Source organism: Talpa europaea, assembly GCF_964194135.1.
Source record: "Talpa europaea genome assembly, chromosome: 8".
Lineage (NCBI taxonomy): Eukaryota > Metazoa > Chordata > Mammalia > Eulipotyphla > Talpidae > Talpa > Talpa europaea.
Genome location: NC_140075.1, coordinates 101815784 through 101839707, shown reverse-complemented (window position 1 = coordinate 101839707; position 23924 = coordinate 101815784). Strand labels below are relative to the sequence as shown.

The following is a 23924-nucleotide window of genomic DNA, read 5'->3' as shown; positions in this document are numbered from 1 at the left end:
TTGAGTGCTGGGCTGCAAAGCTGCCCACAGCTTCTGCAGCGTCGGTTCGATCCCCGGCCACCGAAGAGGGTCCCACATGGTGTGCAGACCTCTCCTGCTGCCCACTGCTCCCCTCAGCAGTGTATTTCATCAGTCTGGCTGTTCTGCTCCTCGCTCTGGCTCTGGTGATTCTCTCACCCTCCCGCGCTTCTGACTGTACCCAGTGTTTGTATAAATAAATAAATCTTTAAAAAAAAAAAAAAGAATGATGGGGGGGACCTCCCTGGTGGCCTAAGGGTTAAGTCTCAGCACTATCAAGCTATCACCACAACTGCCTGAGTTCAATCCCTGGCCAGGGAGATAATGCACATGGCGCAGCAAACCTCTCCTGGCTTGCCTGCTGCTCCCCTCAGCAGTGTATTTCAGTAGATCTGCCCGTTCTGCCCCCCACCCTGTCTCTGGTGAATCCGCTTTTCTCCCCGCCCCCACACCCCTGGCCTACACCTCAGTTCTTTCATGCAAAAACAAATAAATAAATCTAAAAAACAAAAGTGTGTACCTTAGGTTTTCCAAGTCATTCTAAAACGGTAATTATAAATTTCCTACTTAAAAAAAAAAAAAAAAAAGACTGAGGGGCCCTTAACACTTCTCCTTGGCTGCCATGGCCCTCCCTGCTGATTCCAGGCAGGGTCACAGACACTAGTTTCCTTGTTGCACTGTTAGCTGCTTTTTAGGCATTTAACAACAACAGTCTTTCGTTAATGAGGCTGATAAGGAACTGGAGCTCAAAGATTAAGTAATACGCTCAGTTCCACTGAGGGAAGCTGAACTAGAGTTTGAATCCAGGTCTGAAGGGTAACTGTCACAAATTTCCAGTTACAGATTTTTCTAGTATTTTCTCCATATTCTTTTTTTTTTTTTAAAGATTTATTTATTTATGCATACAAGTGCTAGGGTACAGGCCAGAGATGCAGGGAGGAGAGGATTCACCAGAGACAGAGTGGGGAACAGAACAGGCAGACTGACTGAAACACACTGCTGAGGGGAGCAATGGGCAAGACAGGAGAGGTCTGCTTCGCCATGTGGGTTGCTCCCTGGCCGGCCGGGGATCCAACTCGTGCCACAAAGGCTGTGGATTGCTTCATAGTGCAGTGCTTAACCCCTTGCACCACTAGGGAGGTCCCTCCCCATATTCTTGAGTGACTTTATTCTAGACTCCATAGAACAGTGGTTGAGAGTAAGGAAGGAGTCAGCTAGCCTACATTTACAGCCCAGTGTCACCACACAGCAGCAGTGAGACCTGGGCAAAAGTTACTGAGCCTTTCTGTGTCTTGTTTCCCACTCCGCAGAACCGAGACAGCCATGATACTTAGACTTCACAGATTTGTTGTGAAGATCAAATCATTTTAATAAGTGCAAGGTACTTAGGAAGAAGCCTTACATACAGAGCAAAACATAAGTGTTGCTGTTTTTATTATCTTTCATGGCATTGTCCCTAAACTCTTTCATGGAAGCAATTATATATACACTTTTTTTTTTTTCCCAAGGCTTTACTGCAGGAAAAGAGGACCCAAAATATTTACTCTAAAGATCACCAAGAAAAAAAATGTTTTAACTCAACATTCATTATATTTACTAACACAGATCAAAAAAACACAGGCAAATCAGAAATTTTACTTAAAACTCATCCAGCAAGGTGGATGTGGTAGATTCATTCCATGCCCTTCTTTCTCGTCATATAAAGTGCACCTTTTTTATCTTCCCTGTCCATGTTCCTCATGCCCCACCCTAGCAATCCAGTGCTTTAATAAAGCATTTATCATTATGACATGCTATGATGATTTATTTATATAGACCGCTACTCGCACCAGACAGAGCAGGGCAGCACCGAACACACTCACTTGTACATCCATCTTCCACAGTAACCAATAAGGGTTTTTGATCATATCATTCTATCTAGTAAATGTTTAATTGAATGACTCAAAGTGGTCATTTGCTAGGTTTTGTTTTTTTTTCTCCTGGATTCCATTCTCGTCAACATTCCCATCTCAGATTTCCTTCATGGTCAGTACATGTTTATTCTTACTGCCTGATTCTGTCTGCTTCTTCCACCCTCTCCCAATAACTGGCAAACCGAGTGCTTACAAAGACCACCACACAAACAGGGCAGTATAAGGGTCTTCCTCTCTGCAGGGTACTGTTAGATACTGTGCTAAAGATAAAATGAAAGAAAACATGGGCTAAGAAAGAAAAAGATGAAAGATAAGAAAAAGATAAAATATAAGAAAAAGATAAAATACATACAGAAATAACTATAATGAAAGGCTGCCATCTTTTTTTTTTTTTTTTTTTTTTTTTTGTGGGACGCTCGCCGGTGGCCGGGGAATGAACTGGCGCTACAGAGGCTGCAGGCAGCCTCACAACCCAGCACTCAACCGCTGCACCACCAGGGGAGGCCCAAGGCTGCCATCTTAACTGAAGTTCAAGCAAAGCAAATGCTAGCTCTCTCCATCCACCCTGGGGGTCAAGCAAAGCAAAAGCCAAGCTCTCTTCATCCATCCTGGGGGTCAGAGAAGCTTAGTACAGGAGGTATCTCTGAAACTAAAATTTGGAAGATGAACCGAATTCTACCATTTAGCAATAAGAGCAAGAGCTAGGATGAAAAGCACATGGCGGGCCTCCCCGGTGGCGCAGCGGTTGAGCGCTGGTTTGCGAACCTGCCCGCAGCCTCTGCGGCACCGGTTCGATCCCCGGCTGCTCCCCGGCCACCAGAGGAGGGTCCCACATGGCGCGCAGACCTCTCCTGCGGCCCGCTGCTCCCCTCAGCAGTGTACTTCGGTCCTTCTGCCTGCTCTGCTCCCTGCTCCCTGCTCTGGCTCTGGTGAATTCTCTCACCCTCCCGCGCTTCTGACTGTACCCAGTGCATGTATAAACAAAACAAGCAAATAAATAAATACATAAATAAATAAACATGCCTCTATAAAATTTAAAAAAAAAAAAAAAAAAGAAAAGCACATGGCATGTTCAGGGCACCTGAAGGAGTCTCTTGTAGTCAAAACTAGTATTAAACAGGGTGACAAAGAGGAGGTAGTGGTGCACTTAGGAGGACCCTGAAAGGCAGGCTTAAGAATCTAAATTTTACTCCTGCCATTTGTTTTTGGTCTTCAAGGTAAAACAAATGACTGCTTCGCTGCTCTATCCCACCTTCAATATGACCATCCCATTTACATGTACTTAATGACCACAACTTTGGGATCCAAATCTCTTCCTGCCTTTTACTCCCAATCTCCACACATTGTTTGCAGAATGTAGCTCCTGGCCCCACAGGGCCAAATGATCACTTCCGCCCTCTTCCTTGAGGGACCAATGCAGGGTTTTTACAACTCGTTTTTCTAACCTCCCCTTAATTCCTTGTTGCAAAGGATCATAAACAAATCAACAAAGCCATCAAGGTGACATCATTAAAAAAAGAGTTCACAGCCAGGGTAGAGACCCCACTTTTCCCTTCATCACTCCTGTATTTCCTACAACTTGCAGGATACTGGCACAGCACAGGCCCCATCCCCAGGTATGACCGAGGTTTAAAATCAGGGGAGGGAAGGCAATTTAGTCTTTAAGTCGCCTGACTTAAACCTTCCTTGCCCATTTGTAGTCCCACTAGATGGTTGCCTAAGGACAAACAGCATGGCCCTCTCACCTGGTGATCTCCTGCTGCAGCTGTGAGACTGAAGGCACGTAAAACACCACACCAAAATAGACAGTGGGCTCCAGCGCATGCTTGTCCAGCTGCTTCTTTAGAGGCTTTTCCAAATCTACCCACCGGCGCTGATTTTGCTTATTGTGGTACCAGAGGCTGAAGTAAGTGATCTGCAAAGAGGAAAAGTCACTGAAGGAGACAAAACACATAAAAGGACTTCCACCCTTTAATTGCATTAACCCAGAAGCTGGGATCAAATGACAGCAGCCCCCCTATTGCCTCTCTTCATAAAAATAGACAATAGTGAAACCTGAAGAAGAAAAAAAGAGACAAGACCTATTGAGCAACTTGTCATTATGAAAACAAGTGAAAAGTCAATTCCTCTTACTATTTCTTCTACTCTGTCCCAAAAGGTGCAACCTGGCCTAGACAGCAGATTGTAATGGCTGCCACACAGTTTTACACAAACCTACATGCTGAAAAATACTTATTTTCATTACTGCAATACTAAGTTTATCATATTTCATATTTTTTTTAATATTTTTTATTTACTTTTATGTAGAAGAACTGAGGTATAGATAGGCCAGAGGTGCAGAGGGTGAGATGATTTACCAGAGATAGAGTGGAGAACAGAGCAGGCAGATCTACTGAAATACACTACTGAGGGGAGCAGAGGGTGAGACAGGAGAGGACTGCTGCACCACGTGGGTTGCTCCCTGGCCAAATTCATACTGCAGTAATTGCCGATAGCTTCATAGTGCTGAGACTTAACCCCCTGACACTACCAGGGAGGCCCCACATTTCTTATTTTAGAATAAGCATAACTGGGTTTCCACTTAGTAGGTTACTAAGTAATCTTAATAGATTAATCTTAATAAGTAATCTTAATAGATTACTTAGTAGACTATTGAAAGTTTAAATTAATTCAACTTTTCACTACTCTCAAATTTGGCTCTCATAAATAAATTCCATGTACATATTATCAACTCTAGTGATAGAGGCAATTATAATTCTTCTTTGGCCCCAGAAGTTCACTAGATACAGTTTTTTTAATAGTCCAGAGGTCTTTTCTTTTTGCATACCCCATCATGCCATCACTGCACAGGGGTTCTCGCAAAGTATGCCTCTGTGGGTGGGGCAGGCTGTGCTTCAGCTGAACCCAAGAACAGTTCTCTTTGGCGTTCTTTTTTTCTGATGATCTTCTTTCACATGTTGCAAGGAGGAATCTTGGCTCTTAGAGAGCTTAGTATGCTCAATGCAAACATGAACTCTCTTGGCAAGAATCATGCCTTTGTTTGTTTACAGCAATGCCAACTGCATTCTGGGTAACATTATAGACATTTCTAGGTTTACCATGGTAACGTTGGGGCCTTCCTGTTTGAACAGTGCCCATCCCTGGATGTCTAAAATGTCACCTATCTTATAGATTTGCATGGATGTGGCCAAAGGAACCTCTATGTTTTCTAAAAGGCCCAGAAAACACAGCAGGCGCCTCTCCTACTTCCCTTTGTGCTGGCCATTTTGGCAACTTGCCCAATACTTGGCCTAGTTTTTTCTCCAGTCAGCCCCTACATATTAACCTAAAGCAACTATAAAGCTATGGGAGCAAATTTACACACAGTGGCCCCATGTGGCTACTGAGCACTTGAGGCTAAGGCAAGAGAAGAACTGAATTTTTAATGTTTTTTATTTTAATTGACTTAAATAGCTGCAAGAATCTATGGCTATCAAATTGGATATTATAACTTTAGGGCAACAATTAAACAAGATATAATAACACCCAGGCTATTTCTTTAACCTGTATTATCCATTCAAATAAAAGAATTTTGTGTAAAGTTAACTATACAAATATGTCCTCAATATTTATTTCATCTTACAAGTTTTTATAAAGAAATGTCATAAGATTAAGAATCTGTCTGTCTTCCCTTTATATCCAAGAAGTTTCTAGAAATTAAGCAGAATTTGCTGAATGAATGTTCTCTTGCTTCCATTTGCCACCCAAGCAACTTATCACTTATGAATAGAGTATTCTGAACATTTACAGTCACCACATGACCAGCAATTCCACTTCAAATATGTATTCAAAAACAGGTACTCAAATATATATATTCAGGCATGTTTATAGGAGAACTATTCACATTAGCTGAAAGGTGGGAGCAATTCAACTGTCCATCAATATGCAAAGGATAAACAAATTGTGGAATGTACATACACTGGAATAGCATTCAGTCATAAAAAAAAAAAAAGAAATGAAGGAGATAAATGCTACAATGTGGATAAACCTAAAAACACTATGCTAAAGAATCCAGACACAAATTTTGTTATTTTATTTATAGTAAGTGTCCAGAATCATTAAGTCCAAAAAGACAGAAAGGTATACTGGTGGATATAAGCTGGGAGAGAGGACAAATAGGAGCTAATGTTTAATGGCTATAGGGTTTCTTTTTAGGGTAATAAGAATGTCTGGAACTAGACAGAGGTGGTGCTGTGAATGCACTAAATGCCACCAAATTGTTTACTTAATGGTTAATTTTCTGCTATGTGAATTTCATCTAAAAAAAGATTCTTTAGGATCAGAAACAATTTAAATTTTTTTCAAAAAAAGACTTTAAAATGTTTTTAATATTGAAATACATCAAATTCATTTTTAAAAGTCTAAGGAACACAAAAACAGAAAAAAAAATTCAAAAGCCTAAGAAAAAAATTATCTAGAAACAGATGAGTCTAGCCATGAGCTTATTTTTTTAATTTTTAATTTTCTAATAAATACTAAAGTCAAGATTTTGTAAGTTTGACAATTATCTGGCAACCTCAACTACCCAAAAATAATTGAGAAACACACAGTAGGCAAAAATATGTTTGGGAAACAAAAACTTTGACAGAGAAGAAATTTCCTGTCTCTTTTATGAATCTTTTTACCCTTATTTAATATCCAATTTTAATGAGAGTAACCATGTGGTTATCTAATTTAAATCAGATTACAAGATGAAAATTAAAGGAAAGGGGTTTTTAAAACAGCATGTTGGCAGTGGTAGGAAGTAATGGGTAAAGCTCTCCAGCAAGAAAACACATACAAACAAACAAAAACCATTTAGAAAGAAGTTATAAAGAATGACCAAGGCGTGGCAGTCTGAAGTTACTTATCAAGGGAACATAATAACTTTAAACATTAGTCATATCTTTAACAACCACTGTTGCTAATAATTAATGTCCTTTGTTTAAGATGTGTGAAGAAGTTTATGAATCTTTCCAAAGACTGGCATTAAAATAGTTGTTTGGACAAAAGAGGAAGATTTGCTATTAGGAGGAGTTAGTTATGAGATTACTGCATTTCCCAAAGATGGCTAGAAAACAAATTTATTATGTGTCCTTTTATAGTACTTTGGCCAACTGTGGTTTCCTTACTTCATTTGTAAGTTCAACCATATTTTCCAAAGCCATGAAAATATTTCAATTTTTACTGCCTTGATATCTACTTATTATTTCTATTTCCTCTAAGGGGCTATACCTCAACTGCACTATACCAGCAAGGCATGGCACAGAGCAGATACTGAAGGCAGAAAGACTTGGCTTGTCTGGCCCCACCATTCTCAATGAGTCTTGGTTTCTTCACAGGGATAATAACACGTACACTGCCTTCTTCAAAAAGTTGTTAAGTCAGGGGCTCCCTGGTGCTGCAGGGGTTAATGTCTTGGGGCTATCAAGCTATCACCAGCCACTGCAGCATGAGTTCGATCCCCAGCCAGTGAGCTAACTTACATGGTGCAGCTTCCCCCACTGCTCCCCTCAGCAGTGTATTTCAGTCTGTGTGCCTGTTCTGTTTCCTACTTTCTCTGGTGAATGCTCTCATTCCCCACACCTCTCACCTGTACGCCAGTTCTTGTATGCATAAATAAATACAAATAAATCTTTAAAAAAATAAAGGTTGTGAAGTACTTGTAAGTTATAATGGTACTGACAAAACTTAAGAGCACTTTTGTTATATTTGCTATCCACACACAAATTTAGCAGATAGGATGTCTTCAAATGTGACTGAAAGAATAGAACAAAACTTGAACTGAGCATGTTTCTTCCTTGAAAATACAACTTCAAATAATAGTCAAACTAATTTCTACCTTCAAAGTTAGGATTTACCAGGCCCTTTTACTTTGTAAAAGAGATGTACAAACCTTGGTACTGACAAGTCCTTGTGTGCCTTAAATTTCAACTATTATAGTCCATACTTGGTCTAAATATTTTCCAGAATCACATGTCCTCTCTTGCATCCAAGTCTTCCAGCTTACGCCTGTGCTGTATTGTTTATGACTTGGTCTAATTGCAATAAAAATTTTCCCATAGACCAGTCTTTAATTATTGGCTTTAAGTTCATGCCTCCCAAAACGCCCTAACTAACTTCCCAGGGCCCTTCCTGCTAAGAAACTTGACCTCCATGTGGCTTCTCGTTCTCCACAGCTCTGACTACTCTGCCTGGTGACCAGTGCAAGGTGGCTTGATCTGTGGGAAATGCATTCCAGCAGAAGCCTCGGAATCACTGGGTCTTCAAACATCCCTGAGATCAATCCTCAATTATCATTGAACAGAATTTTGTGAAACTACTTCACTGTCAGCATTTTTATATTTATTCAATGATTTCCTCACAACTAGTTAAAATTTTTCAAAGCTACTTCCCTAACGTTGCACAGGTAACTGCCTGCTGTGTAAATTACAGTAAAAACAAAAGTTAAGCAATTTCAGAACTCAGCTTGTTTTCAGGCAAAATATGGTTGGGCTAACTTTACCTTAAAGGAGCTGACATTTACTCTGAGAACAAGGTAATTTGATAATTAAGTTTTCTGTTCTGAGGAAAAGCCTAGTTTACAAATTCCTGAGCTTGTGTAAAAGGGACAGTGTCCCCAAATCACCGCCATCTAAAGAGACACCAGCTATAACAAGCAGATCCAGGTCTGTCAGAATGTGAACCCTTTCCTAATCCCCAGGTCATTTCTAGTCTAATTATTTTAAGAATCTTTTTAGTTGCACTATTTTTAAAGCAGCACAGCGGGACACACAAATTAGCCAGAAGGTTTTTTTAAGCCATTGATTCATTGAGTTTGATAAAAGCTAATCCCATATAAAACTGCAATGATAATTTTATCCTGGCATTTTCTTAGGCTAGGCAGAGTCAGAAGACTTTTCATCCGGAAAGAGATGAGGGAGATAGGGTGAAATAAAGCCTATCCCCGGCAGAGATCATCTAACAAAAGGAGTTAACAAGTATTAGCCTAACTCCAGGCCAGTGCTACAGCTACCCTGAAGTGGGCCATAAATAATGAAACATCTGAAGCATCTGACTTGTTCCTCTGACAGCATGGCAAGAGTCACGTTGCCTCAAAGTTAATGGTATTTTTTCCTTGTCTGTTTAATTTTAATCCATTTTCTTTTGTCCTTAGTAAAAAATAAATTACCTATTTTACAGTCATGGTGATAATGTCCATTATCACTATACTCTAGCACATGTGAGGACCCAAAAATTCCATCAAAAGGACATACTGGTCTCCTAATTATACTGAAACTGAACTGAAACCAAAGTAATTAAGCGCCTTTTTTGTTATTGTGGCATTTAACTTTCAAGGAAAGAGTGAAATGATGAGCTAATTTCAGGAAATTACTGGGATCATTATCTACAGAGATGACTGCCCTGACCTTTCCTTTGCTACCGTAAATAATAAGATACTAGGAAGAACACAATGATTCTGAAACACAGTAACATCATTAAAAAAACTTACTATAGGGTACTTTTTAGAAAGATTCATCTATTCATTCAATGAATACATTCTAAACCGAGGTATCAAGGAGTGGTGAGGATACAGCATTGAATGAGAGAACACAATTCCTGTCCTCTTTCCAGTACGAGAAGGACAAGTAAATCACGGGAAATGAAGTGTTAAGTGCTATAGAGAAAGATTTTTCCATTATAAGATTAAAGCAATAGATTTATATTTTTTAAAAGTAAGCCAAGATTAAACAGGAGATTTTAGCATATATGACACTTTACTACCCAAGAATTACAGGTTAACATGGTGCTGCACATGGTTTGAATATGGGCAAAAACTGGTATGCTCTATTTTTGGTCTTTCATAGAAAAGGTCATTTTGTTTAGGTTTCCCTAGAGCTGAGGGGAACAGAGCCTGCCATTCTTCAACCATTTTAATTAGTGAGTTAATTATAGGATTATTTATTATACCTCATTCCAATGAATGAATTAGATCGATTTCTTTATTCAAAATTCCTGAATTTGAGCCATTCTGGGCTTGCTTATTAGCTTAATTCATAAATGCTCTAAAGCAACGGATAAATAGCAACTGTTCCCTTTTTCTTGAGAAGAAAGTGAGAAGTCAGACAACTTCGGTCTGATATGGCCAATATTCCTTTCTGTATTTCAATTAATTCACAGGAAATTTTAATGATTTCCTGAACAAGTCTTAATTATTCCTTTTATCTTGTCTGGCCACAGACAGTGAGCAGTGCAAGCTATGTTTTTGGAAGTTATAACTACACAAAGTGAAAATGGAGCCTGATAATGAATGTATTTAGGAATAGCTACCTATTTTTTCCAACATTCACTTTTGTCAGGTTAAAATTATAGTTCTTCTGTTTTACACAGAAATGGCTGCAAGATTGCAGTGCCATAGAGAAAGGGAATTAGAGGATTTAAGAACTCAAAATGTATAAAGGTCCATATCCATTTAAACAAATACTCTAGTCAAAGCAGATTTCTAGTGCTTGACAGATTACCCAACACATTTTCTATTGCCCACAGAGTAGCTCCACTGCTCTCATATTAGTATTACCAAGAAAGATCTGATGATGATAAAATCAAGGAAATAACTTGTGGTTACAATTCTAGACAGATATAGATGGAGAAACTCCTGGACTTCAGTCCTTAAAAGCTATCATTGTGCCCTTCATTAGTCAAAATTTTTGACTCATGATGTCATCACACGTAAAATGACTCTTCACATATTTACAAGATGGTTTTCTATAATAGGTGTAAAAAAATATTTCTTCCATATACACAAATGCTCCAAGAAGAGTTAGAAAATTTTTAATACAGTAGTTATTTTTCTTTTATTTAAATATAGTTCCATTTAATAAAGGTCACACTTAGATTTTAAAGAATTTCCTTTTAAATTATGTTCCTCATTGAGGAATAAGGCACAGAGGACACACCTATCTAAGCAAAGATGGTATCTCAGAAATACACCCTCAATATTGTTAAACTACTTAAGTAGCATACCCAAAGGACATTTTATTTCAAGAAGGCACTATCTAAAAATACAAAAGACTCAATAAACATAATTCGGAAAGAAAAAAGAAAAATACATAAGCGGAAATGTCATCATATTTAAAAGAGGATGAACTGACCATAAATATGTGCTATCAAGGATAACAGGAATTGCCTTCTATCCATTATTCCATATCCAATTACCCTACATTCAAGGAATATAATGATAAAAGTCTCAATGAAAAAAACAATTCAAACAGGGGCCTCCCTGGTGGCACAAGGGGTTAAGTCTTAGCAGTATGACGCTGTCAGCAGCCACTGCAACACAAGTTCGATCCCCGGCTGGCCAGGGAGCTGACCCACATGATGCAGTAGACCTCTCCTGTCTCACCTGCTACTCCCCTCAGCAGTGTATTTCAGTCAATCCACCTGTTCTGCTCCCCACTCTGTCTCTGGTGAATCCTCTCACCCTCCCATACCTCTGGCCTATACCCCAGCTCTTGCATGCATAAATAAATAAATCTTTTTTAAAAAAACAATTCAAACAACCAAGACTTGACCTACAGAAGAATTAAAAATGGAATAACAATTCAGATTATTTTTCTACTACTTTTTCTTGCTTGGATGCAGATTCTGACTCTAGGAGCCCCCAAATTCACCTTAAATGGGGCTTTAAGATATTGCTTTGGAAAATCTCTCAGCAGATACTCTCCTGGGGTGTATTTCATCAGCCTGATACCAGGGAACAAGCTCTCAAAAGGCTTCCCATTGGATAGCTGGCTCTAGCAGCTCCGCACCCTCAACGCAGCCCTGCTGACCTAGTCACACTTCATGTTCCTTCTCAGGCTCATCTTTCTTTGCCTCATTTGACTTCAAAAACAGATTTTAAGAAAATGACAAGTAATAATAATTAAAATTAGTAATCAATATTTCATGGATACTTAAAACAAGATCCAAAATGGGAGGCTAAACTGGGTCGGGTTGTTCTTTTTTTTAAAGATTTATTTATTTATTTATACAAGCACTGGGTATAGTCAGAAGCGCGGGAGGGTGAGAGAATTCACCAGAGCCAGAGCGGGGAGCAGAGCAGGCAGACTGACAAAGTACACTGCTGAGGGGAACAGCGGGCGGCAGGAGAGGTCTGCGTGCCATGTGGGACCCTCGCCCAGCGGCCGGGGATAGAACTGGCGCTGCAGAGGCTGTGGGCAGCTTCGAAACCCAGCGCTCAACTGCTGCGCCACCGGGGAGGCCCAAGAGTCAGGTTGTTCTTAATGGCACCAGCTCGCTGGCAGCCCACCTGTCCCTTGCCCAACATTACATGCTAGGAAGATGCTGACCAAGGAGCCAGAAGAACTACTCAGGGGGTGGTTTTTGCCACATAACCATAAGCAAGGTACTGTGTGTCAGTTTACTCATCTGCAAAATGGGGATAGTTAGTAGTGCCTCCCTCCTAGGATTGCTGAGGGTCAAAATAAGCAAAAAACATTTAAAGCACTTACAAGAGTGTTTCCTCTACAATAAGTATGCAGGTAACACTAGTCCTTATCATAGCTTGAGTCCCCAACCCAAACAGGATAAAATTCCATTCACATCTTTAGTGCAAAAAAGTCAATGCTTACCAACTTCCTTCACTAAATTTTGTCTTCAGTAACTTTTTGTTTTCTTTCCCTTTCTTTCCTTTTAAAATCACTTATTAGGGGGACTTCCCGGTGACGCAGAAGGTTGAGCACAGCATTGTGAAGCTGTCCACAGCCTCTACAGCGTGGGTTCGATCCCGGCCAGCTGGGGAGACACCCACATGGCGCAACAGACCTCTCCTGTCTCGCCCGCTGCTCTCCTCAGCAGTGTATTTCGGTCATCTGCCTGTTCTGCTCCCCGCTCTGTCTCTGGTGAATCCTCTCACCCTCCCACGCCTCTGGCCTGTACCACAGCTCTTGTACAAAAATACATAAATATTTAAAAAAATAAAATAAAATCACTTATTAGGGCCTCCCTGGTGGTGCAAGGGGTTAGGTTTCAGCACCATGAAGCTATCCGCAGCCACTGCAGTACGAGTTCGATCCCCAGCCAGGGAGATGACCCACATGGCACAGACCTCTCCTGCCTCTCCTGCTGCTCCCCTCAGCGGTGTATTTATGCATACAAGAGCTGGGGTGTAGGCCAGAGGTGCGGGGGGGTGAGAAGATCTACCTGTTCTGCTCCCCACTTAGTCTCTGGTGAATCTTCTCACCCCCCGCACCTCTGGCCTACACCCCAGCTCTTGTATGCATAAATAAAATAAATAAATCTTAAAAAATAAATAGAATCACTTATTAGAAAACACTAATACTTGAATTGCTTTCCACTATGAAAAACAGCAGTCTCTCTGGGAAAGCAAGGGATTGTTGAGGGAAATAAGTTAAACCTGAAACTGGCGGATGTGAGTTCTACTCCGGGGCTCTCATTGACTAGTGGCCCCAGCCAGGCACTGGGAGGACCAACTGGAGCTTATGTTTAGTGGTAAAGGGCAAACATTAACAAAGGATACGCAATTTTAGACATACTCCTCATTATTAAACATGCTTCAGTTTTCTTTCGCCCTACTGTAATAAATAAGTTATGTGTTCTTTTCCTTAAGTCATCACTCGACTTCAGAATAAGTGCTGGTAATAGTAATACAAACAAGTGAAACATGTGCTTATCTAAATAGTATCTACAAGGGTAAAACATGAGTGAATGAGAAGTAAGGTTATTTCCTAAATAATTCACACCAAACTCAAAAAAGAATGGTACAGTGACTATGACGATTGCAATTCTCAGTGGCTCTGAATTTAGTTGGTTAACTTAATGGTAACATCAGTCCTTGTTCTCTAATCTATTTTGTGGCAGTAAAATATTCCAAGTAATGAACAAACTGACATGATGAAAAAGAAAATGGTGATGGCTGGGCCTCCCCGGTGGCGCAGCGGTAGAGCGCTGGGTTGCGAAGCTGCCCGCGGCCTCTGCGGTGCCGGTTCAATCCCCGGCTGCTCCCCGGCCACCGGAGGAGGGTCCCACACGGCGCGCAGACCTCTCCTGCCGCCCGCTGCTCCCCTCAGCAGTGTACTTCGGTCCTTCTGCCTGCTCTGCCCCTCGCTCTGGCTCTGGTGAATTCTCTCACCCTCCTGCGCTTCTGACTGTACCCAGTGCATGTATAAACAAAACAAACAAGCAAACAAATAAATAAAGAAAAACATGCCTCTATTAAAAAAAAAATCTTTAAAAAAAAAGAAAATGGTGATGGCTGGAGAAAAATAACTGTACACTGAAAACCACAGTTGCCAGTCAATAAGTATCCTGTGTCAGAACCGCCCCTTGGTCTGGAGGCTGCCTGCTCCACTCCGTCACTGAGAAGGCAGGAGGGGGAAGTTAGTTACATCCAGGGTTACACTGAACATGGGGAAAGGATCGAGTATGGTGCCTAGCACATATGGTCAGTGCCCAATAACCACAATAAAAGTAGCTATCGCTCTGACTGGCACATGCAACCATTTCACATGTGAAAGAAACGAAATCCAGAGTAGTTCTGTTGGTTTCTGGGGGGTCACACAGTGTAGTAAGCAGGGATCTGAACCTAAGTTCATCTGGCACCAAAAACACCTCGCTGCCTACTGCAGCTGAATTAAACAGTACAAAGTTCAACTCCCTGAAAATTTGCCTGACATCAAAATTAGTCAAGTCAAAATCTGAGCCACTAAATAATTATACTATGACTGAGCAAAGATAAGATATTTTTACATTCACAGAGAAAATGAGCTGCTGCCACCCAGCATGAGATTACTTGTCTATGTCCTTAGCCTACTAGGCTAAAGCTTGTTGAAAATAGCACAATTACTCTGTCCTATTTATAAATCTAAATACTACTACCTTTTAGTAATCTAATTTGGGTAATCTACAAAGTGGCGCAAATCCTTGAGAAGGAAAGTTGTGTCTACCCCTTGCTGCCAACTTTCATATAGGATTTGTGATGTGCAGTTTCTTGCAGTAAAATTAGCGTCTTAAGCAAAAAATTCAAGTGCCATTAAGAGATGGAGAACAAGAAGGAAAATTTGCTAAGCCAATATATTATTAAGAAAGTGACATGAACAAAGTCACTGTTATCAGGAAAGGAAATGCCACTTTCAGGCAGGGAGTGCATGTAACAAGAATGAAGCAGAGGGTGCAACAACTGGCTGAGGTATGTGCTTAATGCACAAAGGAAGTATGAGTCACCCATTCATTCCAGGAGGAAATGCCACACACCTCCCAGGTGGCACAAAGGTGCTGTCTGGTAGGGAAGACAGAGACAGAACTACCCTCAGTGGTGTGATGAAGGAATTTCCACTAAGAGCCTTCTCCCTTTCCTTCTTGAAAGGAACTTTTTCATAACAGTAAATTGTCCCATTGAGGAAATGGCCTTTCCTGAGATTTGCAGATAAAGGTCATGAAAAAGAGCATTTGTGGGGGAAGGGGAGAATATACGTTAGTGGTAACTTATTTTCTTAAAAATATGAAGGTTTTAAATTAGTCACAAATACTTCATCCTACCAGCACCTTCACTTTGGAAAAAGAAACCTTAAAGGGAAAGATCCTGTGAAGCCAAAAGAAGGGGAAAGATTTGTCTCATCCACGCAGTTTTTAGGCCCATAGCCTGGGCTCATGGAGCAGGTGTCCACGAGCCACCTGAAAATTGTATGGACAATTGTGCATTTTCACCAGATTCTCAAAGGGGCCCCTGACCCCTATAACTTTAAAAGTCAAAGTTCAAGCAGAAGTCTGACACGTACAAACTAGATTCCTGGCTCTTTTGCTTACGAGCATGTGATCATTCAGACTGTCTAAGCAAATCACCCAATTTTCCAGAACTTCAGCTTCCTCATTTTTAAATGGAAAAATGACGTTAATTCATTGTAAGGATTAAATGAGGTAAGGTATGTTAAGCTTCCAGCACAATGTTCATGCCCTGGTAAGTAGGATAGCAGAAAGCCATTCAAGCGTCCAGCACTACAGAATGGAATGCGAAACCCTACCCGGGGACAGTGACCCGGCTTGGAGCCCCCAAACACCTTCAGTTCCCCACTTCTGCAATTTTGTAACTCAACTCACAAACCTCCCCACTATGAGCAAATTCATGTTGAATTCCCTGTGGTCATGAGACTACCCTATTGTGGGAAAATGATAGTGACAGAATCAAGATATCTCTAGTATTTCTTAGGTGATAAAAATCCAATATTGGAAGAAAAACAGCTCAGCCTATTAGCTCTTAAATTAGAAATTTAGCTAAGGCTGAATTATACTCCATGTCTTCAAGTACAGATTTCCGAATTTTGTAATAACTTATGTGATGATATATATACTGTAAAATGCACATTATATCCATGTTTGTATGTATAATTCCTCTGTTTATGTATGTGGTTAGTTTTTAGTATTTTGGCCAAATGAGAACTATAACAGAAAATTTGAAAAATCTCAAAAAAATCCTTGCTTATTTATAACCAGTTTTGGAAAGCTTGCTTTATCTAGGTGGAAAGGCCAGTCTAAAATTTATATTTGCTTCAGATGGCCCAACTGATATAACTAAAAATATTTACTAATCCTTGTCTATACCTTGATCTTATCTGTTTTATAGTGTACATACCTGAATGCATAACTCCTCAGTCAAAAAAAGTTTAAAAATTTGGAGGTACTATGTCTTACACATATTTCAGCTATTTTTAGAGTCCAAATGAAAACAGCTAGTACAGAAGGAAATGCTATGAAATTCTTGAGGTCGACTCAGATAACAGTCAAGATAAGGTCAGTGGATATTTGGAATACCTAAGACGCTAATTTAAAATAAAACATTCTGGTGGCCAAGAACACTTTCTAAAGTTGTGCTTGAGTAATAGTTTGTACCATGGGCTTGATTCTTCTCTACTCCATTAACCCCTTAGTCAAGAAATTTCCTATCAGCCAGAAAACACTCTGAAAAGAATCTGTTCAAAGTTCAGCAAAGAAGTTGAAACTCCAGGACATAGCAATCTTCCCTCATAGAAGTCACAGAAACAAGACCATTTTCTGAGTTGGTTATTGACACTCCAAAGTCAAAAAGAAATAAAAGTTTAAAGAGAAAGTACCTGTGTACCTGTGTACAAACTCTACTCAGGAATGGAATCATACAGCAAATCAAGGCTGCTTTATGAACTGAGGTCCAAGCTGACTTAACTGAGTTGATGTCTACGCTTGTCAATCTCAATTCGAAACAAGAACTGAAATTTTTTAAACCAAGTAGACATTAATACAGCAACTATTTATGTAAGGTGCAAGGCACAATTCCAGACACTGGTGATGTAACAGTAAACAAAAGCCCTCCTCTGAAGGAGCTGACATTCTAAAGAACAAAAACTTGGTATGTGTAATAGACTTCAAATTCAATTTTAAAAGCTTTTTCTGAAGATCTTTGATAAACCACAAGAGAGTAACCAAATATCCGTAACCTAATTATAATTTTTAAATGAGAGACCATAGTAAGAACTTCTAAATTTTGCTAAACTTTTCATCTTATTCAACAAAATGCTTTGAAGGTAATTTTGAGGATGACTCAGTATTTATCTCAACTTTAAAACTGTAGTTAGGTCCTCCCCTCTCAACTCCCCAATGCTCAGCAATGAATGGAAGAAAACTGCCCTTAAGATTTATGTTATAAAACAGAGTGTATCAGAACAAAAGCATGAAAAAATTCTCAAGGGGCTTCTAGAGTTTTTATAATTTTCCTGTTTCCTAACTGACCATTTTAAAACTTAAAATAAAAACTCTTACCACATGTAACTCTAAGTCAAGGACCGTAAGAGAAAGGCAACACTGACAAGAAATAATCCTGATCATTTGCAATGAATCTAATTATAATCCATGACAGCATGTTAAAATTATCAAAGGTAATATGAGATTTTAAAAGAAATCTTGAGGAAGACATGCCTAAATAAAAAATATAAACCTTAATCCAAAACTTTATAAAACTCTTTTTTGTAATCCTAGTAATCCTAGGGGTTAGGTTGAGGGTAAGAGGAAAGAAATAGGCAAATGGAGAAATAAATACCTATTAAAAGCTCTTTTTTGAGAGCAATGAAGCAATGACATTGTACAAATCAATTTTGCTGGCATGGAAACAGAAGTTCAAATATGCTATATCACAGTGGCATACCAAATTTTTTAAAGATTTTATTTTTATGCATACAAGAGCTGGGGTACAGGCCAGAGGTGTGGGGGGTGAGAAGATTCACCAGAGACAGAGTAGGGAACAGAACAGGCAGACTGACTGAAATACACTGCTGAGGGGAGCAGTGGGCAAGACAGGAGAGGTCTGCTGCGCCATGTGGGTAGCTCCCTGGCCGGGGATTGAACTCATGCTGCAGAGGCTGCACATAGCTTCATAGTGCTGTGCTTAACCCCTTGCACCACCAGGGAGGCCCAGGCATGCTAAAATTTTAACAGTTATGAAATGAAGTGTGTGGGCCTCCCTGGTGGCCTAAGGGTTATCTCAGCACTATCACGTCAGGCCTGAGTTCAATCCCCAGCCAGGAAGCTAAACCATATATGGCTCAACAGACCTCTTCTGTCTCGCCTGCTGCTCCCCTCAGCAGTGTATTTCAGTTAGTCTGCCTGTTCTGTTCCCTACTCTGTCTCTGGTGAATCCTTTCACACACACACACACACACCACCCACCCACCCACCCACCCACCCACCCCCCCACCACACACACACCCACCTCCACCCAGTTCTACAAAATAAATAATGTTTAAAAAAAAAAAACAAAAAACAAGAAATGAAGTGTGATTACCAACAGCTACTGACTGTACTTGTCTGTAATGTAAGAACAGTTTACAAACAAGCATGCATCCTACTAGTAAATGGAAGAAACAAAGATACTGACAAAAGTAGGAAGAGTTAATTTGAAGAGACTTTAGTCACTGTAACATCAAATGGGAGTCAGGGTGGCAATGAACTTTTATTGAGTTTCCTAAATAACAGGTCCTCTGCTAGATACTTAACATTTAACATTTAATCCTCACAGCCACAATCAAGCAGATACTATCATTATCCCCAATTTACAGGTGAAAACTGTAGACTAGGGAAGTTAAATAGCCCAAGGTCACACAAGTGGGAAGTGGCAGTGATAGAACCCAAACCCAACCCTTTTACTCAAGATAGAATCCAAACCCAGACCTTTGACTCAACAGGCAAATGTCCTAACCCGTCTATTGCAAGTGTTCTCAAGAAGCAAACAGAGGCCATGCCCACCGGAGGACTGCCTAGAAAGGGTACCCAGACTCAAAGGAAATTGTCTGGTTCTGGAGGCAGTGTTAGTCCCATTATGAAAACATGAAATGGTTTTGGGGGCAATCTCCATTCTCAGACTCCATCCTCACCAAGCAATTTCCAGCCTGCTCTAGCGCCCATGTGACTGGCCTACAGGGAACTCAGGGCCTGACCAGAGGGTACTCATACTTGGGATCCCTGAAGTTCCATATCTCATTGCCAATCACCAAGTTGGCATCCTGGTTTTATAGATTACTGTCAGGAAGCTCGGTAAATGCAGGTCACACTTCCTGAGACATCAGGTGTTTTAAGTCTGACCACCTCACTTCTGACTGCTGATTCTAATAAGGTGATACTGCCCCATGGGAATGCGTTGGCCCAGATGACACCTCTTGTCTCACCACCTCCATCAGTCTCCATAGCGTATACTTTCAGTGCTGGAGAGAATGTCTTCTAATTTTCCTTAAATTCTATCAAGTCTTTTCCAGCCTCTCTTGAAAAAGTGTGAAACTCAATGACATGTAAAGAATTTCTACAGCTCTGAGAGGCTGTTGAACAGCAATATTTTCCTGTGGGGATCTTGTTTCTTCATTTTTAAAAGTCACTTTCCACAGTTCCAATAAGGCGAATGTAGGGAAAACAGTCAACAATCTAAGTTAATTAAATTGGATAGAAGTATATTAACTGTTTTTTAACTTTTTTGTTTCATTTCTGAATGTATTATAAAATATTCCCCCAAATATGAAGACTAATGAATATCATATATGCACACATCCAGCTCAAGAAATCAAATATTATCATTATCACTGCAGCCTCCACATATAGGATTATAATGGTATTATTAGGTAGGTCGTATGATTGTCATTATAGAATTGAAAAGGTGTTCAATTAAGGAAGGAAAGTTAAGACTTTCTCCTCTCAATTTAAATGTGAAGAGCAGCAAAGCTTATCAGTCTGATCTACAGCTTTGATAATTCTGAGTTTGCTTGATGGGAGGATCGTGCAAGATAAGAAGAGAACAGTGTCACTGGCTGAATCCAGTGATGTACACAAACTAAGAACAGGTGTTGCCCTGACTCAGATTATCACGAACAGGCTTTGGTAAGATTAGACCTGAGGCTTGGAGCTTCTGTTTACATGCCGCAGAGCAGGAATTCTGGAGCTCTGAAAGGGAAAGTTTACTATACAAACTAACTTTCTCACCAGGACTGCAGTTAAATGTTGGAAATGGAGGGACAGGGTCTGCCCAAAAAAGCAAGACATTTTCTAGGGATCAAGGCACTGAAAGCATTCTACCTTCTGCTGAAAATCAGTCATACCCACAGCTGAATGAAGTTGCTTGTCTTGGAGCCTGATAACCTCAAATGAGGGTATGGCAACTTCGCTGGACTTCTTGCCTAACAGAAACAGCAATCCTTGTGGCTCAGTACAAACTGTGTGCGCTATGCACATTCCAAGCCTGGTACTGTGGGTACAAAAATAAATTAGCCACAGTTCCTCAAGAAGTTGACTCTGTAATGGTTAGAGGCAGACCTTGCATGAAGAAAAAAATTACGGGAAGAAACATGGGTAAATGAAAAAAATTACGGGAAGAAACATGGGTAAAGGAAAAATGGGTAAATGAAGCAAAAAAGATGGAATAAACACAAGTAAGCAGGACCGGTCACTGAAGTCAGCTGTCCAGGCTTATTTTTCTCCCTCCTGGGCTGTTTCATCTTAGTTTCCTGCCAAGGTTTTCCCTCCTCTATTCAAGCCTGAGGAGTCTGCTTCTCCCTACTTTGATGAACTGACCTCGGCTGATGATTCCGAAACTGTTCCCTCCAGCCTGTATCTCTTGCCTGAGGCCCAGACCCACACAGCCCTCAGCCTGCTCAACCTCTCCAATTAGCATCTTAAACTCAGGGCTTCCGGAACTGAACTTACCACATACCTCTCCTTATGCCCTCAACCTGCTCTTTTATGTTTCTTCTCTCAGGTATAGTTCCCACCATTTCTACAATAGAAACCTAGTATCAATCTAGACTCCTGCTAGCCTTTCCATGTCTCTTGTAGGTAGATCCTAAATATCTCCAGATTCCACCCACTTCTCTCCATCCCCCTCCAAATGCAGGTGATCATAATCTACACCTTTCTAATCATTTTCCTGAGGCTCACTCTTCACAGAACAATCTTATTGTGCCACACCCGTCAAAAAAAACCTTTCGGACCTCCCTGGTGGCACAGGAGTGAAAGTCAGTCAGCGCTGTCAAGCTATCCGCAGCCTCTGAAGCATGAGTTCAATCCCTGGCCAGGGAGCTGACCCACATGGCGCAGCAGACCTCTCCTGTCTTGCCCACTGCTCCCCTCAGCAGTGTATTTCAGTAGATCTGCCTGTTCTGTTCCCCACTCTGTCTCTCTTGAATCCTCTCACCCTCCCACACCTCTGGCCTACACCCCTGTTCTTGTATACATAAATCAATAAAATAAATCTTTAAAAAAAAAAAAACCCTTCACTATGTGGCCCCTGCTCTCAGCCTTTCATCTGCCACCTGCAGGCTCCAGGTAGATCAGAAGCCTCCAAATCTTTGGCCTCATGCAGCACAGGCTTTTCAGCAGGGACAGGATCACATTAGCCCCTCCTTCAGAACCCAGCTCCGATTACTGGGCCAGGGCATTTTCCCTGGCTGGCCCTCCCTGTGGTCTGTAGAGCCTCTACTTCCCCTATGATAGCACAGATCGCGCCTTTTTTCTCATTAGTACCGACACCAGGCTGAACTCCTAGTACATGTGTGCCTGTCATTTAATAGGTCTTTCAATGCTGAATGATCAACCTAGTCCTGACTTTTTATGAACTCCTATAATCACTTGGATTTCCAGTGAGGAATATCACATGGGCATTTACATGAAATAACTAGTTTCTCCACCTTTCTCTTACCCCAAATTAGGCTGCCAAAGACTGAAAGGGTCCTACGTTTAATAACAGCCCTTTCCTTCACAATCATTTTAGCTAACATTTTAAATATAATATACTATGTGGGTACTGGAGGACTGCACCAACTTTCTCCCACCTAGATTAGGGCTTTTCCAGGATAAACCGCCCTATGATTGCTGTAATAGTTATTAGAGTTATGGCTATGGTTTTGAATGCACATTAAATAACACAACCACTCTGAGGGCTAGGTAATGCTATCCCCATGGTTCAGAGGAGGCAACCAGAGCTCAGAGAGATCACAAACCTGCCCAAAGTGAAACTAGTTGGTGAAGAATCCAGAATTCTAACTCAGGCAATGTGTCTTTACACTCTTGGCCTGGACTGTGCAAAAGAGTCAATCAATGTTGAGTGAGCGAGTGAATCAAAGAACAAATGAAGTCAGTAAACTGCTAGGTCAGGAAGATCCATGTAAGATATTAGAATATGGGAACTTGGGGGGCCTCCACAACCTATGAAGCTATCCGCAGCCACTGCAGCACGGGTTCCATCCCGGGCCACATGGCGCGGCAGACCTCTCCTGGCTCGCCCACTGCTCCCCTCAGCAGTGTATTTCGGTCAATTTGCCTGTTCTGTTCCCCACTCTGTCTCTGGTGGGTCCTCTCACCCCCGCACCTCTGGCCTGTGCCCAGTTCTTGAATGCATAAATAAAATAAATCTAAAAAAAAAAAAGAAAAGAAAACGGGGACTTGGGGCAGCAGCCCTTCTACCCACCTGTGCCTATGCAGGTGCTCCTTTTTGCCAACTCTCGGTCCCTCTGCAGGGCAGCAGCTTCCTACTTGCCCATGACCTGTACCATGCAGGGGCTTCTCTTCACTAACTTCCCTCTGCAAAGGCAGCTCTCCTCAAGGCCGCCCACCTGAGACCACACAGGCCTTTCTCTAAGCAAACCTTTCCCTTATGGGGCAGCCCTTTTTGCTGGGAAATGTTCTTTATTCTTCTTTCCCTTTTATAATAAGCTTGCTGTTTTGGATATTAAAAAAAAAAGTAAAGAAAAGAAAATGGTAACTGGGATAATGCAAAATGCATTCGTATTTGCAGGTTTCATTTCGGGGGATCACATAAACGTCTTCAAACTCAAGCATTGTTAATTCTCTAATGGTGCACTCCCAAAGAAATACCTCTTGCTCTGCATCACTGGACTTTCTCATGGGAAGGGAGGCTTGCAGGTACAACTCAGGTATCATGGGCATGGACCTTTGACAAGACTCAGCCAAGATAAGATGCCTTCCAAGTGGCTGGTAAATCAGGAGCGAAACCAGGCCAGAGAAACCTGCAGCCTCCCTGGCCACTTACCTCTCGCAGCTCCAGTCTTTGAGCCACAGCCTCCAGGCTCTCCTGGCCTGTGCTCTCCACAGACAGCGTGAACTCCACAAACTCATTATTGAGCAACTGGATCCGGGCAACCAGGCAGCTCTTGCTGGACACGGTGTAGCGCCGCGTGCGTTTAAGTTTCAATCCAAATGGCAGTGGCATCTTCTTCTCCCTTCAAACGTGGAGGAGTACAGAGCGAAGAGCACCGCCACACAACCAGCGGCGGTGGCGGCGGGAGAGAGCGACCTTCTCCGCTCGGGAGCACTATCCAGTCTCAGGCTGCTTACCCAGCAGCTGCTGCCGCCATTAAAACACAACCGAGTCTCCAAAGACCAGGTGAAGGGAGCACCCACTCCAGAGCTGCGGAAAGAGAGGCACAGGTGACTTGGGCAACAGCGACTCGGGGATAT

At 41.3% G+C, this 23924-nt stretch overlaps 1 protein-coding gene across 1 annotated transcript in view; it reads right to left on the bottom strand.

Moving 5' to 3' along the window:
* Positions 1-23676, bottom strand: part of PTPN21 (protein tyrosine phosphatase non-receptor type 21) — a gene marked incomplete at both ends in the record, with an annotated part of 52161 nt that extends 28485 nt beyond the window's left edge. Inside the window, 2 exons of the mRNA XM_084241049.1 lie at positions 3677-3846; positions 23497-23676. Coding sequence (XP_084097175.1) covers positions 3677-3846; positions 23497-23676 — 350 coding nt within the window. The remainder of the gene's footprint in view (positions 1-3676; positions 3847-23496) is intronic.
* Between the last annotated feature and the right edge of the window lie 248 nt (positions 23677-23924).